This window comes from Mesocricetus auratus, unplaced genomic scaffold, assembly GCF_017639785.1.
Source record: "Mesocricetus auratus isolate SY011 unplaced genomic scaffold, BCM_Maur_2.0 Super-Scaffold_100022, whole genome shotgun sequence".
Lineage (NCBI taxonomy): Eukaryota > Metazoa > Chordata > Mammalia > Rodentia > Cricetidae > Mesocricetus > Mesocricetus auratus.
In genome coordinates, this window is record NW_024429203.1 from 18,418,008 (window position 1) to 18,437,949 (window position 19,942).

Below are 19,942 nucleotides of genomic sequence, written 5' to 3' on the forward strand. Positions count from 1 at the left end.
GCAAAAGGCCAGTAAGATTAAAAAATAGCCCAAACAAAATAACATGAAGCAAAAAAATCCACAAAAAGACTGCTGAGTTGGTTAAGTGTTGGTCACCCACTGTGGGGCATGGAGCATACTATTTCTTATATTTTTGGTTGTGAGCCTAGCCTTTAACGGCTGAGCCATCGCTCCAGCCCGGAGCATACTATTTCTTAAGTGTGGTTTTTATACCCAAAGAGACTCCATTGAAGAAAACTGAATTTCCTTTGCAAGTGTTTGTCAATTGGAGATAACTTTTTCTTTAGGAATCAGCGGTCTTCTCCACTTTTCCCTTTCAGTCCTGGGACGTTGTCCAACATGAACCTATGCAAGCCCTCCCAGTGAAAAACTGCCACAGTCTCTATGAATACATACTTGAGTTAGTCCTATTGTGTCTGGAAAATCCTGTTCCCTTGGTATTCTCCATCTCCTCTGCCTCATTTTCCATATTCAGTTGAAGGGAGAGACACACTGTCTACTGAAATACATCAGTAGTCAATACTTCAATGAGTAGAGATGTATGGTAGATGACAAGCCCAACCTTGTGCAGACCCAAGGTAGGCATCAAAAGCTGCTTTAAGGTCATGATTTCATTGGCTGTTGTCTGCCCAGATAACAGCATTTTATAGTGCTACTCCATATGTATGGCTCATAGTATTATTGCTTAGAAGGGGTGATAGAAATGCACTTTTTAGGGTTAAGTAATCCACTGTCACATATTCTCATCACCTTAAGCAACCATTTTTTTCTGATTTCACTACCACTCATTGTAAACAGAGTTTTCTCTAATTAAAGCTGAAATTCACATGTGTCTGTGATATAAGAATAAATCTTTATGAGACAGGTTGGCAGCATGATCATTTAGCTTAACAACAGTAACTTTGTCTCTAGACCCTAAGATCCTCTCAGGCACGAGTTTTGTAATTATTTCACATTACCAGGCCTCTTGGGGAGTGGGCCTCAAAACCAACGAAAGAGGGTTGATTATCTCTAACTGGGGCCAAGTGGGTACATTTTGCCTGTCAGTCAATGCTTGACCTTCATGTGATTTGTTATTTACATTAACAGTTATTGCTCAAAAATACTATTAAAAATAAGAATTTTAATGGATTCAAATGCATATATACCATATAATTGACTATAGGAATAACACTGTAAAGCAGAATTTAGTATATATCCATTTTCCATGCTTTAACTTTAATTCATAATCTCCCATTTTACCCTCTGTGCCATGACTAATGACCATGCTGCACTTTGATTTGCTGTTTGCTCCTCACCCTCATCCTGTTCTTCATTATTTCTCTTTTTTATGTGAGCAGAGATAGGCTACTAAATATTCACAGAACCACAACTGCCCAGGGGTATGTGGGCTGCTGTGCTTGCAAAGCTCAGCTTTAACAATTTTATGAATCACACAGGAAGAGATGCAGCTGAGTGTAACATGAGATTCTTGGCCTGACTTATCCCACCACCCTTTAGCCCCAAATGAATACACAAAGACATATTAATTATGAAACTGTTGACCCATATCTATGGCTTCTTATTGACTAGCTCTTTCTTAATTATTAACCCATTTCTATCAATCTATGTATTTCTACATGGTCTTGGCTTACCAGAGAAGGGTCTGGACCTGCTACTCAATTTGGCTGCTGTTAAGCATCTCTGCAGAGAAGAGAGCGATTTCCTGTTTGTCTGTGTTTATAACCTGATTCTGCCCAGCTATGTCACTTCCTGTCTGTCCGTCCAGACCTCTTTGATTAGCTAGTGACAACTTCCTGTTCTAACAATCAGGCAATCAGTGTTTAATTTATTAATCAATAAGAAAAACAAATATACAGAAAGATATCCCCTAATCAGAAGAGTGAAAGGATAAGGACATTATATTTTGAACTGCCTGTTAGCACCACTGCCCATAGTTATCTCATTTAATAGCACTTGGCCAACAGCAGGTTTCCAACTAGAGAAAAAAATAGTGCCTTGATTTCAGTTGCCTGAGCAACTTTCAAGCAGTTTATGAATGTTGAAGGACCATCATGAACTCTAGTCGCTATACATTATAAGAACTTGCTAAAAGTCAGAGGAAACTGATCTCAGCCAATTTTCTCTAACATATCATAACATGGATAATAATCGTTTTCTCATTTAAAGTATGTCTTCTTCTGGACATACTTCATTGTTAGAGCAAGTTCACTATGGAAATATAGTGTATCTCTGTCTGTAGGTCTCTCTTCTGAGGGAACACATGCTATAAGTAGTACTCATTTGTGATATTAATCATATAGATACTAGGGCTAAATTACTTCTACATAAATCTTCATTTTTTGAACCATGATTTTATGAGTGATAAATCTTAAATTTTTGTAGATCATTGGTTCATAGATATTTCTTTTTGAGAAATCTATATGTTTTGAACATGAAAACTACTATGCTAATCCTTCTTAGTCTTGAATATTATGCAGATTTTTACTCATTGTTACAGTCTTATGTTTCTGTTAAAAACTTTTGACACAATTCATGACTAGCATTGCTACAGCTGTGACCCTGAAGACCTGTATATTCCATTGTCTAGATGGTCTTGCTGTTTGCTGCCTCCTAGTTTGAAGACTGATGATTCTATATCATTAATTCCGACAGCAGCATTTTTACTTATCAGTATTAAACATTTTATTATTAGTACACATTTACAGTAAATAACACCTTCTTTAATCACTCTCATCATATACATATTCGTTGTTACATTTCACCAATTTCAGGTTTACTTCTTGTAATTTGTCACCCAAGTTACTCACAGAATGCTTTATTTCAAGAGAAGAAGAAATACAGAATATCCTGGATTTCTAAACCTATGATTTACCAAGTTCACATACCTTTCAGGTATTATTTTCTATTTTCAAATACAAAGCAAAACTGTATCATGTGCGTGCAACTACAAAAGGCCTAGTGAAGGCTTTGCTTTTCAAGATAACCCATAACTATCCTTTTATTTAGTAAAATAGTAAAATATAAATGAAAAATTTCCAATTAGCTCAGGAGATCTTGTCCCTTTCACCGTCTCTGGGGGACCACGTATGTCTCTCTTAGAGTCCTCTTTGTTTCCTAGCATCTCTGACAGTATGGATTGTAGTGGTCCTCCTTTGCTCCATGTCTAAAATCCATATATGAGTGGGTACATATCATTTTTGTCTTTTTTGTGACTGGGTTACGTTTCTTCTAATGGGAGGAGGGAGTTAGAAGAAAGATAAAGGTAGAAGAGGAAGGGAGAGGAGGAAGTGAGAGAGCAGGAATATTGATTCAGGGTGAAGAATAGAAGAGAGCAAGAAAAGAGATACCATAATAGAGGGAGCCATTATAGGTTTAAAGACAAATCTGGCACTATGGAAATATTTAGAGATCTATAAGGATGACCCCAACTAACAATCTAAGCAATAGTGGAGAGGCTACCTTAAATGCCCTTCTCCAATAACGAGATTAATGACTACCTTATATGCAATCCTAGAACCTTCATCCAATAGTTAATGGAAGCAGAAGCAGACTCCCACAGCTAAATGCTGAGCTGAACTCTGGATTCCAGTTGCAGAGAGGGAGGAGTGGTGAGGAAAGGGGTCAAGACCAGGCTGGAGAAACCCATCCAGACCTCCTGAATGAAGATGTCAGTTTGGAGGTCTGGTTAATCTATTGGGCCTCTAGTAGTGGATCAGTATTTCCTGGTACACAAATGGACTTTGGGAGCCCATTCCACATAGAGATACTTTCTCAGTCTAAACACAGGGATGGCCTAGGCCCTGCTCCAAATGATATTACAGACTTTGAAGATCCCCGTTGGAAGGCCTCACCCTCCATGGGGAGTAGAAAGGGGATGGGATAGGGGGTCAGTGGGGGGCAGGGGAAGAGGGGAGGAAGAGTGAACTGGGATTGACATGTAAAACAATCTTGCATCTAATTTAAATGAAGGAAAACAAAAGTTAAAAATAGTTTCAGATTTAGTTTGAGTTTGTAATTCCCATGGCAATTCTGAGTCATCACTCTATTTTTACTAACCGGCATGATTTTCTTCTACTCCAAAGAAAATCGTCTAACTACAAAGAACATGAACAAAACTGAGTGAAATTTAATTAAAATTTGCAGTCCCAAATGTACAAATCCTAAATGATTTTATTTATAGAAGTACTTATAACAGTTAAATTCAAGGAAGCAAAGAAAACATCAATGGTGCCAGGCGGTGGTGGCGCAGGCCTTTAATCCCAGCACTCGGGAGGCAGAGGCAGGCAGATCTCTGTGAGTTCGAGGCCAGGCTGGACCGACAACCTCCAAAACAATGCAGAGAAACCCTGTCTCGTAAAAAACAAAACAAAAAACAAAAACAAAAAAAAAACCATCAATGGTTACCAAATTGGGGGAAAGTGAGAGAGACAAATTCAATGGGTACAAATCTTTAGCAATGTTGGATTAGTAAACTAGGGAAATATTCTGAATATTATGGTGCATATAAGGAAAGATGTCATAATGTTCACTAAAAACATAAAACAAATGATCTCATGTTAAGCATTCTGTTAAAAAACAAAGTGACAGAAGAAAAACTTGAGAGGTGATATATGTACTAACTACCTTGATCATGATGGTATTTTCATAAGTGTTTATGTATTTCCAAACTGCTCAAATCATATTTGATAAAATATGTGGAACTCACCATAAATCTATTATATTTTATAAAAGCATTTACAACTAAAAACTTCATTATCTAATCATTAGGCAAAGCTAAGACAGCTGGGGGAGGAAAGGTTGCTTGGAATTCTCAGTCAAGGTAAAAGGCTTGCAAACACAAAGGTGGTTAAAACAGGAAGCAGTAGGATTTCAGAGTATTTGTCAGAATCAGACTTCAGGAAATGACATTAGTCACCCAGATAGGTCAGGACTTCATCAGTGCTGAAAAAAAATCTCAGTGACTGAGCAAGAGACAATAGAGCTCCAGTGATGAGAATCAGTGTTTCTTGATATAGCCTGTGATATATAAGACAAATAGAGGAAACAGTCACCTGGCCAATGAAGAAAGTCAAAAATACTGAAGGATATGTATGTTAGTTTGTTTGATGAGTATAAGACATTTTAGGTAATATATAAAGATCATATATTATTTGGCTAAGTCTTTGAAGGCTAGCTCATCGAAGATTAAAAGTTTGCCTATGGTGTGGGACTTTTGCCATAGTGGAAACCAATGGGAAGAGCCCACATGCTAGAGATGAAAGACAACAGAATTCATCCTGAGTTTGGGAACACATGGATAATAACTAGCATCATAACCACATCATTCCACTGACCTCATAGTCATTGTGCTTCAAAGATCCCACACCACATTATTTTTGTGTTAAAGATTTGGTTTCCAACACATGAAATTCTTGAGATGTATTCCATCCATAGCAACATGGAAGATCAGTTTCTTTAATTGGAGTCAAAACAGGATGTGCATTTAAGAAAATAAGAAAGGTTTTATATAAAATAAATAGTAAGTTCTGAAGCCAGAAACTTCTGCTTCATTGTACCAATATCTAAATTATATCAACAAACATACTTTAAGCTTTTCTAGTAAGGTATATAACTGGCCAAGGATTGGGAATGGTTGCCTTCAGAAGAACATGTCCAACTGGAGAGTCAGGAAAAGATAGATGTCAATCAGGAAGTCTCTAGAGACCTAATTTGAGTGTTTTTTCAATTTGGGGATGATGTCTTTTACAGAACAGTTTTTTTAAACTATAAGAGTTATAATAATTTCCTGAGAATTTTATTCAATAAAAATATACTTTGATTATATTCAGCTACCAAATTCTGTCCAAATCAACTTCATACCTACCCTTATACCTCTTCAAAATCAGTATCATCTTTAGAATTTTTTGTATGACCCACTGAGTTGAATTTGTGTTGACAGTAAACTCATGGGTGTGTGGTCATACACTGCAACTTGATCTACTTGCTAATGTCTATAGTCATAAAGAAAACTAACTCTGCCTTCCTTAGAAGCTCTCAACTGTCAGTAGCACCTCAGACAGGAGACAGGCCTCCTGATCCCCTCCCCCATCCTTCTGGAATGTTGACTTACATGATGTCCTGCAGGCCCTGTGTAGGCATTCACAGCTGCCGAGTTTCTGAGCACAGAGGTCTTTTCATGTCTAGAAGCACATTTTCCCTGCTCTTTAATGATGTCTACCTCTTAGAATCTTTTTGCAACCTCTTCTGTATTGGTTCCTGGGATTGGAGAAAGGGTTTGTGATATAGAAGTTCCATTCATGCCTGAGCACTTCACAGACACATATTCTCTACACGTAAACAGTTTTGAGGTTCTGTGTCAACCACAATCTGTCACACAATGAAATGTCTCTAATGAGTACTGAGAACTGCAATTAGTCTATAGGTACAGAGTTAGGAATTTATAGGGTAGTTTGTTATTTTGGTTTTTTAGCAAAACAATAGTAGAGTGCTTAATGCTGAAGCCTGTGAGGTTCCCAACCACATGTTTTAGGCCAGATTTTCAGTACCAAGAATATGTTTTCTACTGTGGAACAGGCCTTAAATCCAACCATAAAGTCATATGAGACCTCTAAAATAATAAATCTTATGGGGGAAAATCGAACAGTAGCTCCAAGCCAATGAGGTAATGAGAAGTGTAGAGTGCTTGTATGAATGTATAATCATACAAGCTGAAAATATGAATGCAGTTTAGGTGTCAGTTGTATGAAAATGATAGAGTGCCTATGTGGAGAGACTACCTTAAATGCTCCTCTCTGATAATGAGTTCTACTACTTCTTTATATGCCATCCTAGAACCTTCAACCAATGACTGATGGAATTAGAGGCAGGACACCCACAGCTAAACACTGGACTAAACTACTGGAACCCAGTGACAGAGAGAGTGGACTGATGAGCAAAGGCGTCAAGACAGGGCCATAGGTTCCGCCAAGATCCCAGGCTCCATGTGACCTTTGGTGGCAACATGGGCAATGGACTTCAACACAGACCTTAGCTATGGTAGGAGCACAGACCTAGAAATGATCCTCGTCAGCACCCCCCATGTCTGGTTGCCACCATGGCCATGGGTGACAACAAAGGTCACCCAGATCATCATGGTCCCACCAACAGTGTGTCCCCTGGACACCAACATACCCCCAGGTGGTCATTCAGACCACTGCAATCACTGTGGCTCTTAATGGCAACAGGAGCCACACACATCAACACACACACACACACACACACACACACACACACACACACACAGAAAAACTGGCTGCAATAGGGACATGGACCCAGGCATGGCCCCCAGCTGTAGCTCTGACCCATTTTTCACCATGGCACCAGGTAGTGTGTGCCACTCATATCTACATGGCCGTTGGACAACAAGATGGTCCCAGGTGAATGATCAGACCCTAGGCAACCACATGGCCTTGGGTTGTAAATGGAGTCACAGACATCAACTCCTGACCCTGGCTACTGTAGGACCAGGTACTCAGACATGGCCCCTGACAGGAGCCTTGCCTGGACAATACCATGGCTCTGGGTGGCAATCAGGCCTCAACATCATCCTACTCATCACCTCCTTCATTTCTTCTTTTCTGCCTCTTTCCACAGCACATTAACCATTCTGCTTCCCTTCCACTCCCATGGGTCCACCACTTATTTACTCAGCGCAGTGGGATTCACCTTGCAGAAACATATGGGACCATGGATGTCTTCCCACCGTGAGGGACCCAGCTGGCTAGTCTCTGCCTAAGCAGAACTGTATTGGGGGTGAGGAGGATGGATTTCTTCCCATCAACTGGGCCATGAGGATACTCACTGGCCTGTGACTGGCTAGTCCCTACTTGAGCAGAATTTCAGAGACACACATTCAATCATGCATTAATTGTTTATTTCTATGTTCATAGTCTTTATAGTTTGTGAATATTTATACATCATTCATAGAGACGTTTTCTACTCACATTTACTATAGTGCAGTTTACTTCACAAATCACATTGCCTATCCTTAAGTCTCTAATTTAAGAAACCTAGTTACCATCCTCCACTGTGCATCATTTCCTGTGTGCATTGATAGCCTCTGGTTATAATGCATGCATAATTTCATTCTGTACCATTATGGAAAACAACTCCACTGGTAATTTATCATGTAGTGTAAAATAATTACAAAGTTCATTGTATAAATTCTTTATTATCCATTTATTTTCAGGTTTACTTACACCAGCATCTTTTCCAAATCTTTCACTGAAATCTTTTCATAAACCTTGAAACCAAAAATAGACATGAAAGGAACAAATTTCAATAAAAATTATAAATCATTATTTCCCCAAGCCTTAAATAAGCAGAAACACATTTACATGGCTTCAATTATTTCAAAAATTGTTTTCTGTTTGAAAGTCATTGTCATATATGCTTTATACAGACATGTCCACTAGTGTTTAGTTTCCAGCATTAACCAAAATATTACTACTATTTCACAGCAGAGAGGATTACACACCAGGGAGATAGTAAGATTGCTACATAGGGAATAGAATAGGAAATTGTAATTGCTCTTAACCCCCATCACCTACACAGTTTGTCTTAATGATAGAAAGTCCTGAGAGAGTTTCTTTGTGTGTGTGTCATATAATATATATATATATACAATATCTATATTTACCTATTTGACACCTATTATGTGTCAAAACTATTTTAACTTTAGTCCAATAAGTGGTTTGGGAAGATAGGACAGGAATCATGGTACTTGATTCATAATGTGTGAATTACTTAGAACTTGAAGTCTGTGCCCTTATCCCATAAATAAAAGAGAGTAGGGAGATTTTATTTTGAACTATCATCACCTACTACAGAACTATTTCATGTGAACGTTGCTGGCTCTAAAACAGAACTGGGACCGAAGTTTCCAAGTAAGGAAAAGGTGAGCACCTGAATTTAGAGTTTCCTAGTAGCATTACACATCAGAACACGACAGTTTTTCTGAAATCCAGTCTCTAGACACTTTAGGAAATAGATAAAATAGCCATTCATATTTTGATGAGACACATCAGAAGGCAGGAAAAACAATACATTTAAACTTAACATTTTCCAGGTATGAATAATGGTTAAAATGGTTTTGATGTTAACACAAAGCGTATCTAATTGGTTTTACTATTTTCTTGGAGTCAATATAGTAAAGCAAACACCCCTTATACTACTGGTTAAATAGACACTAGATATAACTAACTTTAACATAAATATTCAATTTGCCTCAATAGGTTTAACATAAAATATTCTATCCAAAACATACCTCAAAATTATCACAAGGCACAAAGGCACTCTGTATCTTACATTCCTATCTTTTCCATCATTTAGACACCTTGTTTGCATCAATTAAACAATTAATTTTTATATGATTTGATGACTTTTATAGAACCATATATGCTGAACATGAAAACCATAATTTTAACACTTGACTTTGAATATCAAGCAACCAAGCTGTCTACATCCCTTTCCCATTCTAGACTGTAGTAGTCTGAGGAGCAGGAGGCCTGTTGTCAGTTTTGAATGTTTTTTACTATAAGTTAACATTCACATCCAAACAGTATCTTCTTGAAGCAGCACCATCTGAAAGTATTCATTATTATTTTATATAATTTTAATAATATTTTTCACGTGATTATCATCTAACTTCTTTTTTATTTTTAAATTTAAATTTAAATTAGAAACAGGTTTGCTTCACATGTCAATCCCAGGTCCTTCTCCCTTTCCCTCCCCTCCTCCCACACCCTCCTACCAGCCTCCCCCCATACACCCTCCTTTCCCCAGGGAGGGTGAGGCCCACCATGGAGGTATCCATAGTCTGTCATTTCATCCAGGGCAGGGCATAGACCCTCCCCGAACAGTCCAGGGGGAGAGTGCATCTCTCATTGTGGAATGGACACCCAAAGTCCATTTGTATGCCAGGCATATGTACTGATCTACTACCCACATAGATTGCCTAGGCCTACTCATTGACACCCACATTCAGTGGGTCTGGATCTGTCCCATGCTGGATTCCCAGCCATCAGTCTGGGGGGATTCAAGAGCTACCCCTTGTTCAGGTCAACTGTTTCTGGGGGTTAAACCAGCCAAGTCTTACCCCTTTGCTTATCAGTCCTCCTTCTCTGTCACTGGGTTCATTGAGTTCAGCTCAGTGTTTAGCTGTGGGAGTCTGCCTCTGCTTACATCAGTCATTGGATGAAGGTTCTGTTTCCCAGACTCTCTGGCCATGGGATTGTAGACTGGCACTCCCCTGATCTATGTCTAAAATCCATATATGAGAGAGTACATACCATGTTGGTCTTCTTGTGACTGGGTTACATCACTCAGGATGTTTCCTTCCAGTGCCATCCATTTGCCTGCAAATTTCAGGTTTTCATTTTTTTTTCTGCTGAATAGTACTCCAATGTGTAAATGTACCACATTTTCTCTATCCACTCTTCAATTGAGGGACATCTAGGTTGCTTCCAAGTTCTGGCTATTACAAATAATGCTGCTATGAACATAGTGGAACAGATGTCCTTGTTGTAAGAATGTGCATCTTTTGGATATATGCCTAAGAGTGGAATTGCTGGGTCTTGTGGAAGGCTGATTCCCATTTTTCTGAGGAATCTCCACACTGATTTCCAAAATAGCTATACGAGTTGACACTCCCACCAGCAGTGGAGGAGTCTTCCTCATTCTCCACATCCTTTCCAGCATAAACTGTCATTGGTGTTTTTGATTTTAGCCATTCTGACAGGAGTAAGATGGTATCTCAGAATTGTTTTGATTTGCATTTCTCTGATGACTAGGGATGTTGAGCACTTTCTCAAGTGCCTCTCAACCATTTTAGACTCCTCTATTGAAAATCCTATATTTAGTTCTGTTTCCCACTTTTTAATTGCATCCTTTGGTGTTTTGGAGACTTGCTTCTTGAGGTCTTGTAAATTTTGGAGATCAGCCCTCATCAGATGTGTGATTAGTGACTATCTTTCCCCATTCTGTGGGCTGCCTTTTTGTCTTGTTTACCGTGTCCTTTGCCTTACAGAAGCTTCTCAGTTTCAGGAGGTCCCATATATTAATTGTTGACCCCAGTGTCTGTGCTAATGGTACAAAGTTCAAGAAGCAGTCTCCTGTACCAATTCGTTCAAGGGTACCACCCACTTTCTCTTCTAAGTGTTTCAGTGAGGCTGGATTTATGTTGAGGTCTTTGATCCATTTGGACTTAAGTTTTGTGCATGGAGATAGACATGGAACTATCTGTATTCTTCTACATGCCAGCATCCAGTTATGCCAGCACTATTTGTTGAAAATGCTTTCTTTTTTCCATTGTATATCTTTAGCTTCTTTGTCGAAGATCAGATGTTCATACATGTATGGGTTAATATCCGGTGTTTAATTCGATTCCATTGGTCTACCTGTCTATTTTTGTGCTAATACTAAGCTGTTTTCAGGACTATAGCTCTATAATAGAGCTTGAAGTCAGGGATGGTGATGCCTCCAGATACTGCTTAGTTGAACAGGATTGTTTTGGCTATCCTGGGTCTTTTGTTTTTCCATAAAGAGTTGATTATTGTTCTTTTCAAGGTCTATGAAGAATTGCGCTGGTATTTTAATGGGGATTGCATTGAATCTGTAGATTGCTTTTGGCAGGATTTCCATTTTCACTCAGTTGATCCTACCTATCCAAGATTATGGGAGATCTTTCATTTTTCTGGTGTCTTCTTTAATTTCTTTCTTTAAAGACTCAAAGTTCTTGTGATACAGGTCTGTCACTTGTTTGGTTAGCATTACCTCATGGTATTTTATGTTGTTTGTGGCTATTGTAAAGGGTCATGTTTCTCTGATATCTTGCTCAGCCCTTTTATAGTCTGTATATAGTAGGGCTACTGATTTTCTTGAGTTTATCTTATATCCTGCTAATTTGCTGAAAGTATTTATCAGCTGAAGGAGTTCCCTGGTAGTTCTCTGGATCACTTATGTAAGCTATCATATCATCTGCAAATAGTTTGACCTCTTCCTTTCCAAATTGTATCCTCTTGATCTCCTTTTTTTGTCATATTGCTCTGACTAGAACTTCAAATACAATATTGAAAAGGTATAAAGAGAGTGACAGCCTTGTCTTCTTCCTGATTTTAGCGGAATTGCATTGATTTTCTGTTCATTTAGTTTGAGGTTGGCTCTTGGTTTGCTGTATATCTCTTTTATTATGTTTAGGTATGTTCCTGTTATCCCAGAGCTCTCCAAGACCTTTATCATGAAGGGGTGTTGGGTTTTGTCAAAGGCCTTTTCAGCTTTTAGTGAGATGATCATGTGATTTTTGTTTCTCAGTTTGCTTATATGGTGGATTACATTGATGGATTTTCGTATGTTGAACCATCCCTGCATCCCTGGGATAAAACCTACTTAATTGTGGTGAATGATTGTTTTGATGTGTTCTTGGATCCGATTTGCCAGTATTTTATTGAGGATTTTTGTGTCAGTGTTCATGAGGGATGTTGGTCTAAGGTTCTCTTGCTTAGTTGTGTCATTGTGTGGCTTGGGTATCAAGGTTATTGAAACCTCATAGAAGGACTCTTTTGCTTTTATTACGTGGAATACTTTGAGAAGAATTGGTATAAGCTGTTACTGAATTTCTGGTAGAATTCTGCACTGAGGCCATCTGGACCTGGGCTTTTTTTGGTTGGGAGACTTTTGATGACTACTTCTATTACCATAGGGGTTACAGGTCTATTTAAATTGCTTACCTGTTCTTGATTCAATTTTGGCAAGTGATAGCTATCCAGAAAGTTGTCTATTTCCTTTAAATTGTCGAATTTTGTGGAGTACAGGTTTTCAAAGTATGACCTAACGATTCTCTGGATTTCCTCAGTGTCTGTTGTTATGTCCCCCTTTTCATTTCTGATTTTGTTAATTTGCATGTTCACACTCTGCTGTTTGGTTAAGTTTGGATAAAGGTTTGTCTATTTTGTTGGTTTTCTGAAAGAACCAACTCTTTGTTGCATTGATTCTTTGTATTGTTTTCCTAATTTTTACTTTATTCATTTTAGGCTTCAGTTTGATTATTTCCTGGCATCTACTCCTCCTGGGTGAGTTTGCGTGTTTGTTTTCTAGAGCTTTCAGCTGTGCTGTTAATTCTCTAGTGTAACTATTCTCCAGTTTCTTCATGTGGGCACTTAGTGCTATGAACTTACCTCATAGCACTGCTTTCAAAGTGTCCCATAGATTTGGGTATGTTGTGTCTTCATTCTCATTGAATTCTAGAAAGTCTTTAATTTTTTATTTCTTCTTTGACCCAGGAATTGTGTAATTGAGCATTATTCAATTTCCATGAGTTTGTAGGGTTTCTGCAATTTGTGTTGTTGTTCAATTCTAATTTTAATGCATGATGGTCTGATAAGAAGCGTGGAGTTATTCAAAGTTTTTGTACCTGTTGAGGTTTGATATGTTACCAAGCATGCAGTTGATTCTTGAGAAGGTTCCATGTGGTGCTGAGAAGAAGGTATATTCTTTTTTATTTGGATGGAATGTTCTATATATGTCTGTTAATCCCAATGGGGTCATAACTTCTACTATTTCCTTTGCTTCTTTTTAAGTTTCTGTCTAGTATTTCTGTCTAGTGGTGAAAGTAGGGTGTTGAAATATCCCACTGTAAGTGTGCGTTGCTTAATATGTGATTTGAGTTTTAATAATGTTTATTTTACAAATGTGGATGCCTTTGTATTTGGTGCATAGATGCTCAGAATTGAAACTTCATCTTGGTGGATTTCTCCTGTGTGTGATGAGTATGTAAAGACCTCCTTCATCTCTTTTGATTGATTTTATTTTAAAGTCTAATTTTTTAGATATTAGGATTGCTAACCCCACTTGTTTCTAGGGTCCATTTGATCAGAAAATCTTTTCCCAATGTTTAACTATCAGGTAATGTCTGTCTTTGAGGCTGAGGTGTGTTTCTTGTATGCAGCAGAAGGACATGTATTGTCTTTGAATCTATTCTGTTAGCCTCTGTCTTTTTATGGGCGAGTTAAGACTATTAACACCAAAGGATATTAATGATCATTGATTGCTCATTCTTCTTTGATTTGGAATCGTTGTTGTTGTTGGAATTATATGTGGAATCCCACCCTTTTTTTCTTTTGGCTCTTGGTAAGGTGGGATTATCTAATGCCTATGTTTTTCTTGTTGTAGTTAACTTCCTTTGGTTGAAGTTTTCCTTCCAGAACTTTCTGTAGGGCTGGGTTAGTGGATATATATTGTTTGAATCTAATTCTGACATGGAATATGTTGTTTGCTCCATCTATAGTGATTGAAAGCTTTGATGGATATAGTAGCATGGGCTGGCATCCGTGCTCTCTTAGTGTTGGTAGAATATCTATCCAGGACCTTCTGGCTTTCAGAGTTTCCACGGAGAAGTCAAGTGTAATTCTGATAGGTTTGCCTTTTTATGTTACTTGACATTTTCCTTAGCTGCTCTTATTATTCTTTCTTTATTCTGTATATTTTGGGTCTTGATTATTATGTGGAGAGGGGACTTTTTGTGATCCACTCTATTTGGTGTTCTGTAAGCTTCTTGTATTTTCATTTGAGTGTCTTCCTTTAGGTGGGGAACATTTTCTTCTATGATTTTGTTGAATATATTTTCTGCCCCATTGAGGTGGTTTTCTTCACCTTCTTCTATACCTATTATTCTTAGGTTTGGTCTTTTCATGGTGTCCCATATTTCCTGGATATTTTGTGTTAGGGATTTGTTGGCCTTATGATTTTCTTTGTTCAATGAATCAATTTCTCCTAGGGTATCTTCAACACCTGAGATTCTCTCTTCTATATCTTGTATTCTGTTGGTTATGCTTGCATCTGTAGTACCTGATCATTTGCCCAACTTTTCTATTTCCAGCCTTCCTTCAGATTATGTTTTTTTTATTGTCTATATTTCAGTTTTCAACCCCTGCAATCTTTGAATTGTTTCTTGCAATTTTTTTTTGTCTTTTCACCCATTTGTTGCATTTTTTTTGGTTTATTTTTTCCTCCATTTCTTACATTTTTTGGTTTGATTTTTCTTCCATTTTTTGCATTTTTGGGTTGTTTTTTCTTCTATTTCTTGCATTTTTTAGTTTGTTTTTTCTTACTTTTCAATTTCTTGCATTTTTTTGGTTTGCTTTTTCTTCCATTTCTTGCATTTTTTGGTTTGTTTTTTCTTCCATTTCTTTGAGGAACTTTCCCATATCCTCTTTAAGGGCCTTTGTCATTTTCATGATGTTGTTTTTAAGGTCATTCTCTTCTGCTTCATTTGCATTGGAATGTTGGAGTCTTGCTGTTGTAGAGTCTCTAGAATCTAGTGGTGTCATATTTGTTTTTCAGTTGTTGAGTGTTTTTGTATTTTCTCCTTCCCATCCCTTCTTCTAGTGGGTTCAGAAATAGCCTCTTCCTTGCCTTGTTGTTATGGAACCAGAGTTCCCTTTAGGTGGGTGCAAGCAAGTCCAATACTCCAGTAGTTCTTGTCTTCCTGGTCCTAGTCCTGGGCCCGTGGGTGAAGAAGAAGACTAGGTATCTGGCGTGTGTGGCTCCCACTCAAGGGGTGACTCGGTGGCAATCTCCAGGTACTGGAACACAGGCCCAGAAACAGACCCCGATTGCCTGGCCCCGTGGGTGGAGAAGAAGACCAGGAAACTGGGGTACATAGGCTCCCACTGGGAGGGAAGTCTCCTTGGCAGTCCCTAGGGAGTCCCCAGGCACTGGAAGGCAGGCCTGGATACAGGTCCCTGTTTACCTGGTCCCATTGGTGGAAAAGAAGTCCAGCAATCTGGGATGAATAGGTTCCTGCCAGGAGGGGAGGCTCAGTTGTGCTCCCCAGGCACTGGTCCCATTGGTGGAAAAGAAGACCAGGAATCTGGGGTTCATAGGCTCCTGCAGGGAGGGGAGGCTCGATAGCCATTCCCAGGCACTGTTCCCTTGGTTACATCATCATCTAACGTCTTGATAAAATGCTTTGTACAAAACAAGTTTCCATCTCTAGGTCAAATTTTAGATGTTCCCTGGGTCAATACAGCTGTGATACATTTTCCTGTTTGCAGACACAAAGCATAACTATATTCACTGATTCCAGCTCCTATCTAAGAAATATTACTAATGCTAATTTGAAAAAATGTAGTTGTGTTTTCCATCAATATTTATATAGCTTTACCTGCTATATTTAGCTGCAGTAGCCCATTTTGAATTAATTTGATTGAATGGTATGTGAAAGAGTTACATATTAATAACAAGTACCTATCTAATTATCCCAGCACCATGTAATAAAAAAGTATTTCCATTTGATATTTCATAAACAGTTATATCCATTGCTTATAGGTATATATTTGTTTCTGGAATGTCAAACTCATCCTAATGACTGGCACATCTATACTTAGTACTACACTAAGCAAAATATTACAATAATATAGTGAGATACAAGATGGGGGAGGTTTAGAGCTACATTCTCCTGTTTTAAGTTAATTATGATTTTCTTTAGTCACATAATTTTCATGGGAGTATAATGATCCCTGTACAAATAAAGTAAATTAAAAAAACAGCAAAGTTGATGGGGATATCATTGACTTTAAAGATTGATTTGGAAAGTATATCACAAAGTTATTTTCATTGACTAATGAGTGTGGATATCTTTCTTTTTCTGTATGTCTTCATGTTCATTTCCACACAGCTTTGCTATTCCAAGTGCAATATTTTGCATTTCTTTCTTTAATATATGTAATATATGTAAATTATAATTTTTATTGAATTACTAATGAGTTTAGTGATTGCTCCCTTTTGATTTTCTATTCTGCTATTTGCTGAACATTTAAATGTTTTTTCAAATTTCTTCATATATTGAATAGGATTTCTGTACAAAACACTAAGTTATTAACCAGAAGAGACAGTCTCATTTCTTCCTTTATAATTAGAGGTGCTTTATATTCAGTGTCTTGTTTAACTTACTCTAACTGGAATCTATGCTAAATATCAAATAAATATTTTAAAATTGCTTTCACTTATTAACTTGTAGTGACAGTTTTTCTGGGTATTGTTTGAGAGTTTTCCTGCATGGTGCTGATAGTTTAATATAAAACAATATTTACAGACTGGAGTGATGACTCAGTGGTTAAGAACACTGACCTTCCACAGGGCCCGTATTTATTTCCAGCACCTATATGGCAGCTCACAACTGTAATTCCAGTTCCAGGGGAACTGAAACTCATGGCAAAACACCATTTAATGTAAAATTAGACTAAATAAATAAATAAATAAATGAAACAATATTTACAAGATAGACATGAGAAGTTGTTAGAGAAATCCATAGAAATTGTTATATCTGTTCTTTGGGTGTTCATGGAATACAAAGAGACAGGAATATGCAAGATATTTATTTGTATATTTCATGTTAAAATCTTTAAATGGTTAACATGCATGATGAGCTGTTAGATAAAGGAGACACCGAAACAAAAAGACTTGAGTTCAGTGTCAAAAATCAAGTGCAGAGTGATAAACAACCTTTTACTTACTTCCTATAAAGAACTGCCAGGAGGAAATGTCTGAAGGCAATCACTCCAGAGTGACTGAGTTCATCCTCACTGGGTTAACAGATCAAACAGAGCTGCAGCTGCCTCTGTTCCTCCTCTTCCTTGGAATCTACCTGATCACAGTGCTGGGGAACCTGGGAATGATCATCCTGATTCTGCTCAGCTCCCACCTGCACACCCCCATGTACTTCTTCCTCAGCAGTCTGTCCTTCATTGACCTCTGTTACTCCACTGTCATCACCCCCAAAATGCTGGTGAACTTTGTGATGGACAAGAATGTCATCTCCTACCAGGAATGTATGACTCAGCTCTATTTCTTCATTGCTTTTGTTATATCTGAGTGCCACATGCTGTCTGCAATGGCATATGACCGCTATGTTGCCATTTGCAATCCCTTGCTCTATAATGTCACTATGTCTTACCAAGTCTGTTCCTGGATGGTAGGTGGGGTTTATGTTATAGGCGTCATAGAGGCCACGGTTCACACTGTTTGCATGCTGCAAGTGCGTTTCTGCAAGGCTAATGTAGTAAACCATTACTTCTGTGATCTTCTTCCATTGCTGCAACTTTCCTGTTCCAGTACATTTGTCAATGAGGTAGTACTTCTCTGCCTCAGTACTTTCAATTTCTGTGTGCCAACCCTGACCATCTTGAGCTCTTACAGTTTTATTATTGCCAGGATCATCCGCATGAAATCCACTGAGAACCGATTCAAAGCCTTCAGCACCTGCAGCTCCCACATCTCTGCTGTTGCTGTCTTTTTTGGTTCTCTGGGATTCATGTACTTTCAGCCATCATCAGTCAGTTCCCATGAACAAGGGAAAGTGTCCTCTGTGTTTTATACTACTGTTGTACCAATGCTGAACCCGTTAATCTACAGCTTGAGGAATAAGGATGTCAAACTTGCTTTAAATAAGTTGCTTCAAAACAAGACATTTCATATGTAATATAATATTTTGCATTATCAAAAATTTCTTATACATATGGTTTTGATAAGAAAAAACCTTGAGACAACAATGCATGTCAAATCTTGCAATTGGGATTAGTACATGGTTATTTATAAACAATTATCAGGAAGGCCTGCATCCAAAATTTTTGGATATGTGAAGGGAGCAATTCTAGGATGACCTGGAGCCTATCAATATATCATTAACTGTCACACCTGTAGGTATTTTTCAAAACACTTACAAAATCTTCTTATAGTTCATTATGTTTTATATTTGTGGAAATGGCTCTTTTGGTGTGAAATTTACTTATCTTACTTAAGAGAATAAATACATACAGTAGAGAGACTTCTATTATTTGATTTTTGTGTATCTGACTTTTCTCAATTAAGTGGATCACCAACTATATTTGAAAGAGTGATCTCTAAAATAAGTGGACCTAGCTAAAATGAATAGACCCAAATTATCACTTCTAAATCTTCCTAAGCATGTAGAACTGTATTGTGGAATAGAAAATATATTAGAAATAATGTTGTACCTACCTGCAGAGAAATAACACTGAAAAGATTGAATAATACTCTGCATATTTTCATATACTCTTTTTTTGTTGTTTTTTTGGCACAGGGTTTCTCTGTATTGTTTTGTAGGCTGTCCTGGAACTCGCTGTGTAGACCAGGCTAGCCTCAAATTCACAGAGATCCACCTGCCTCTGCCTCCTGAGTGCTGGGATTAAAGGCGTGTGCCACCAGTGCCAGGCTTCATATACTCTTGACATAGTTATTGATCTAGTTTAGGGGCTTTGCCAACATCTTTATTTTTCTGAAATTTTATACTACTTTTTTCCTAATTGAAATAACTACTGCACATTCCTAAGAATATGTTATAGAATCTCATTTTCAGAATTGACAATCCCTGCCCAGTGCATTGTTGTGCTATTTTTCATACAGAAAAGAGTAAAATTGGAAGCTTGTCTGCCTAATGACACATAGTATTCATACCCAGAAACTAACTACTCTTTCTGGGTTCCTGACATGCTTGGAAGAGACTTATAACCAATAAATTTTATTTCCAATCCTCATCCAATTAAGCTCCAAACAAGAATGTTTAGTATCTGTCAAATAGCATCATCCACATCAGAGAGTCACAGTAGCTCCTGGTGGCATCCATCTTTCCGTCTTCTCCTGGCGAGAGACCTAGCCAGCAGCAGTGTGACTTTCCTGGTCTATGCCTAGAACATATTACCCTCAGGATGTACACCCATCACATTTGTTTGTTTATGTTACATGACCTATGTATCACTTACTACATACCAGTGCAAAATAATACATACAATTAAAAATTTTCAATAAGTAAAGGAAACATAAGTGGGATATAAATTTCCATGTTGAAAAGTGTGAGCGATCAAATCCCATTTCTCTTAGCACCATT

General features: G+C 37.9%; 1 protein-coding gene across 1 annotated transcript; it reads left to right on the top strand.

Moving 5' to 3' along the window:
* Positions 1–17,578: 17,578 nt before the first annotated feature.
* On the top strand, positions 17,579–18,517 carry LOC101840356 (olfactory receptor 150-like). The gene has a single exon (XM_005069380.1). It carries the CDS (start codon positions 17,579–17,581, stop codon positions 18,515–18,517), a length of 939 nt encoding a protein of 312 aa, XP_005069437.1.
* The last annotated feature ends 1,425 nt before the right edge of the window (positions 18,518–19,942 follow it).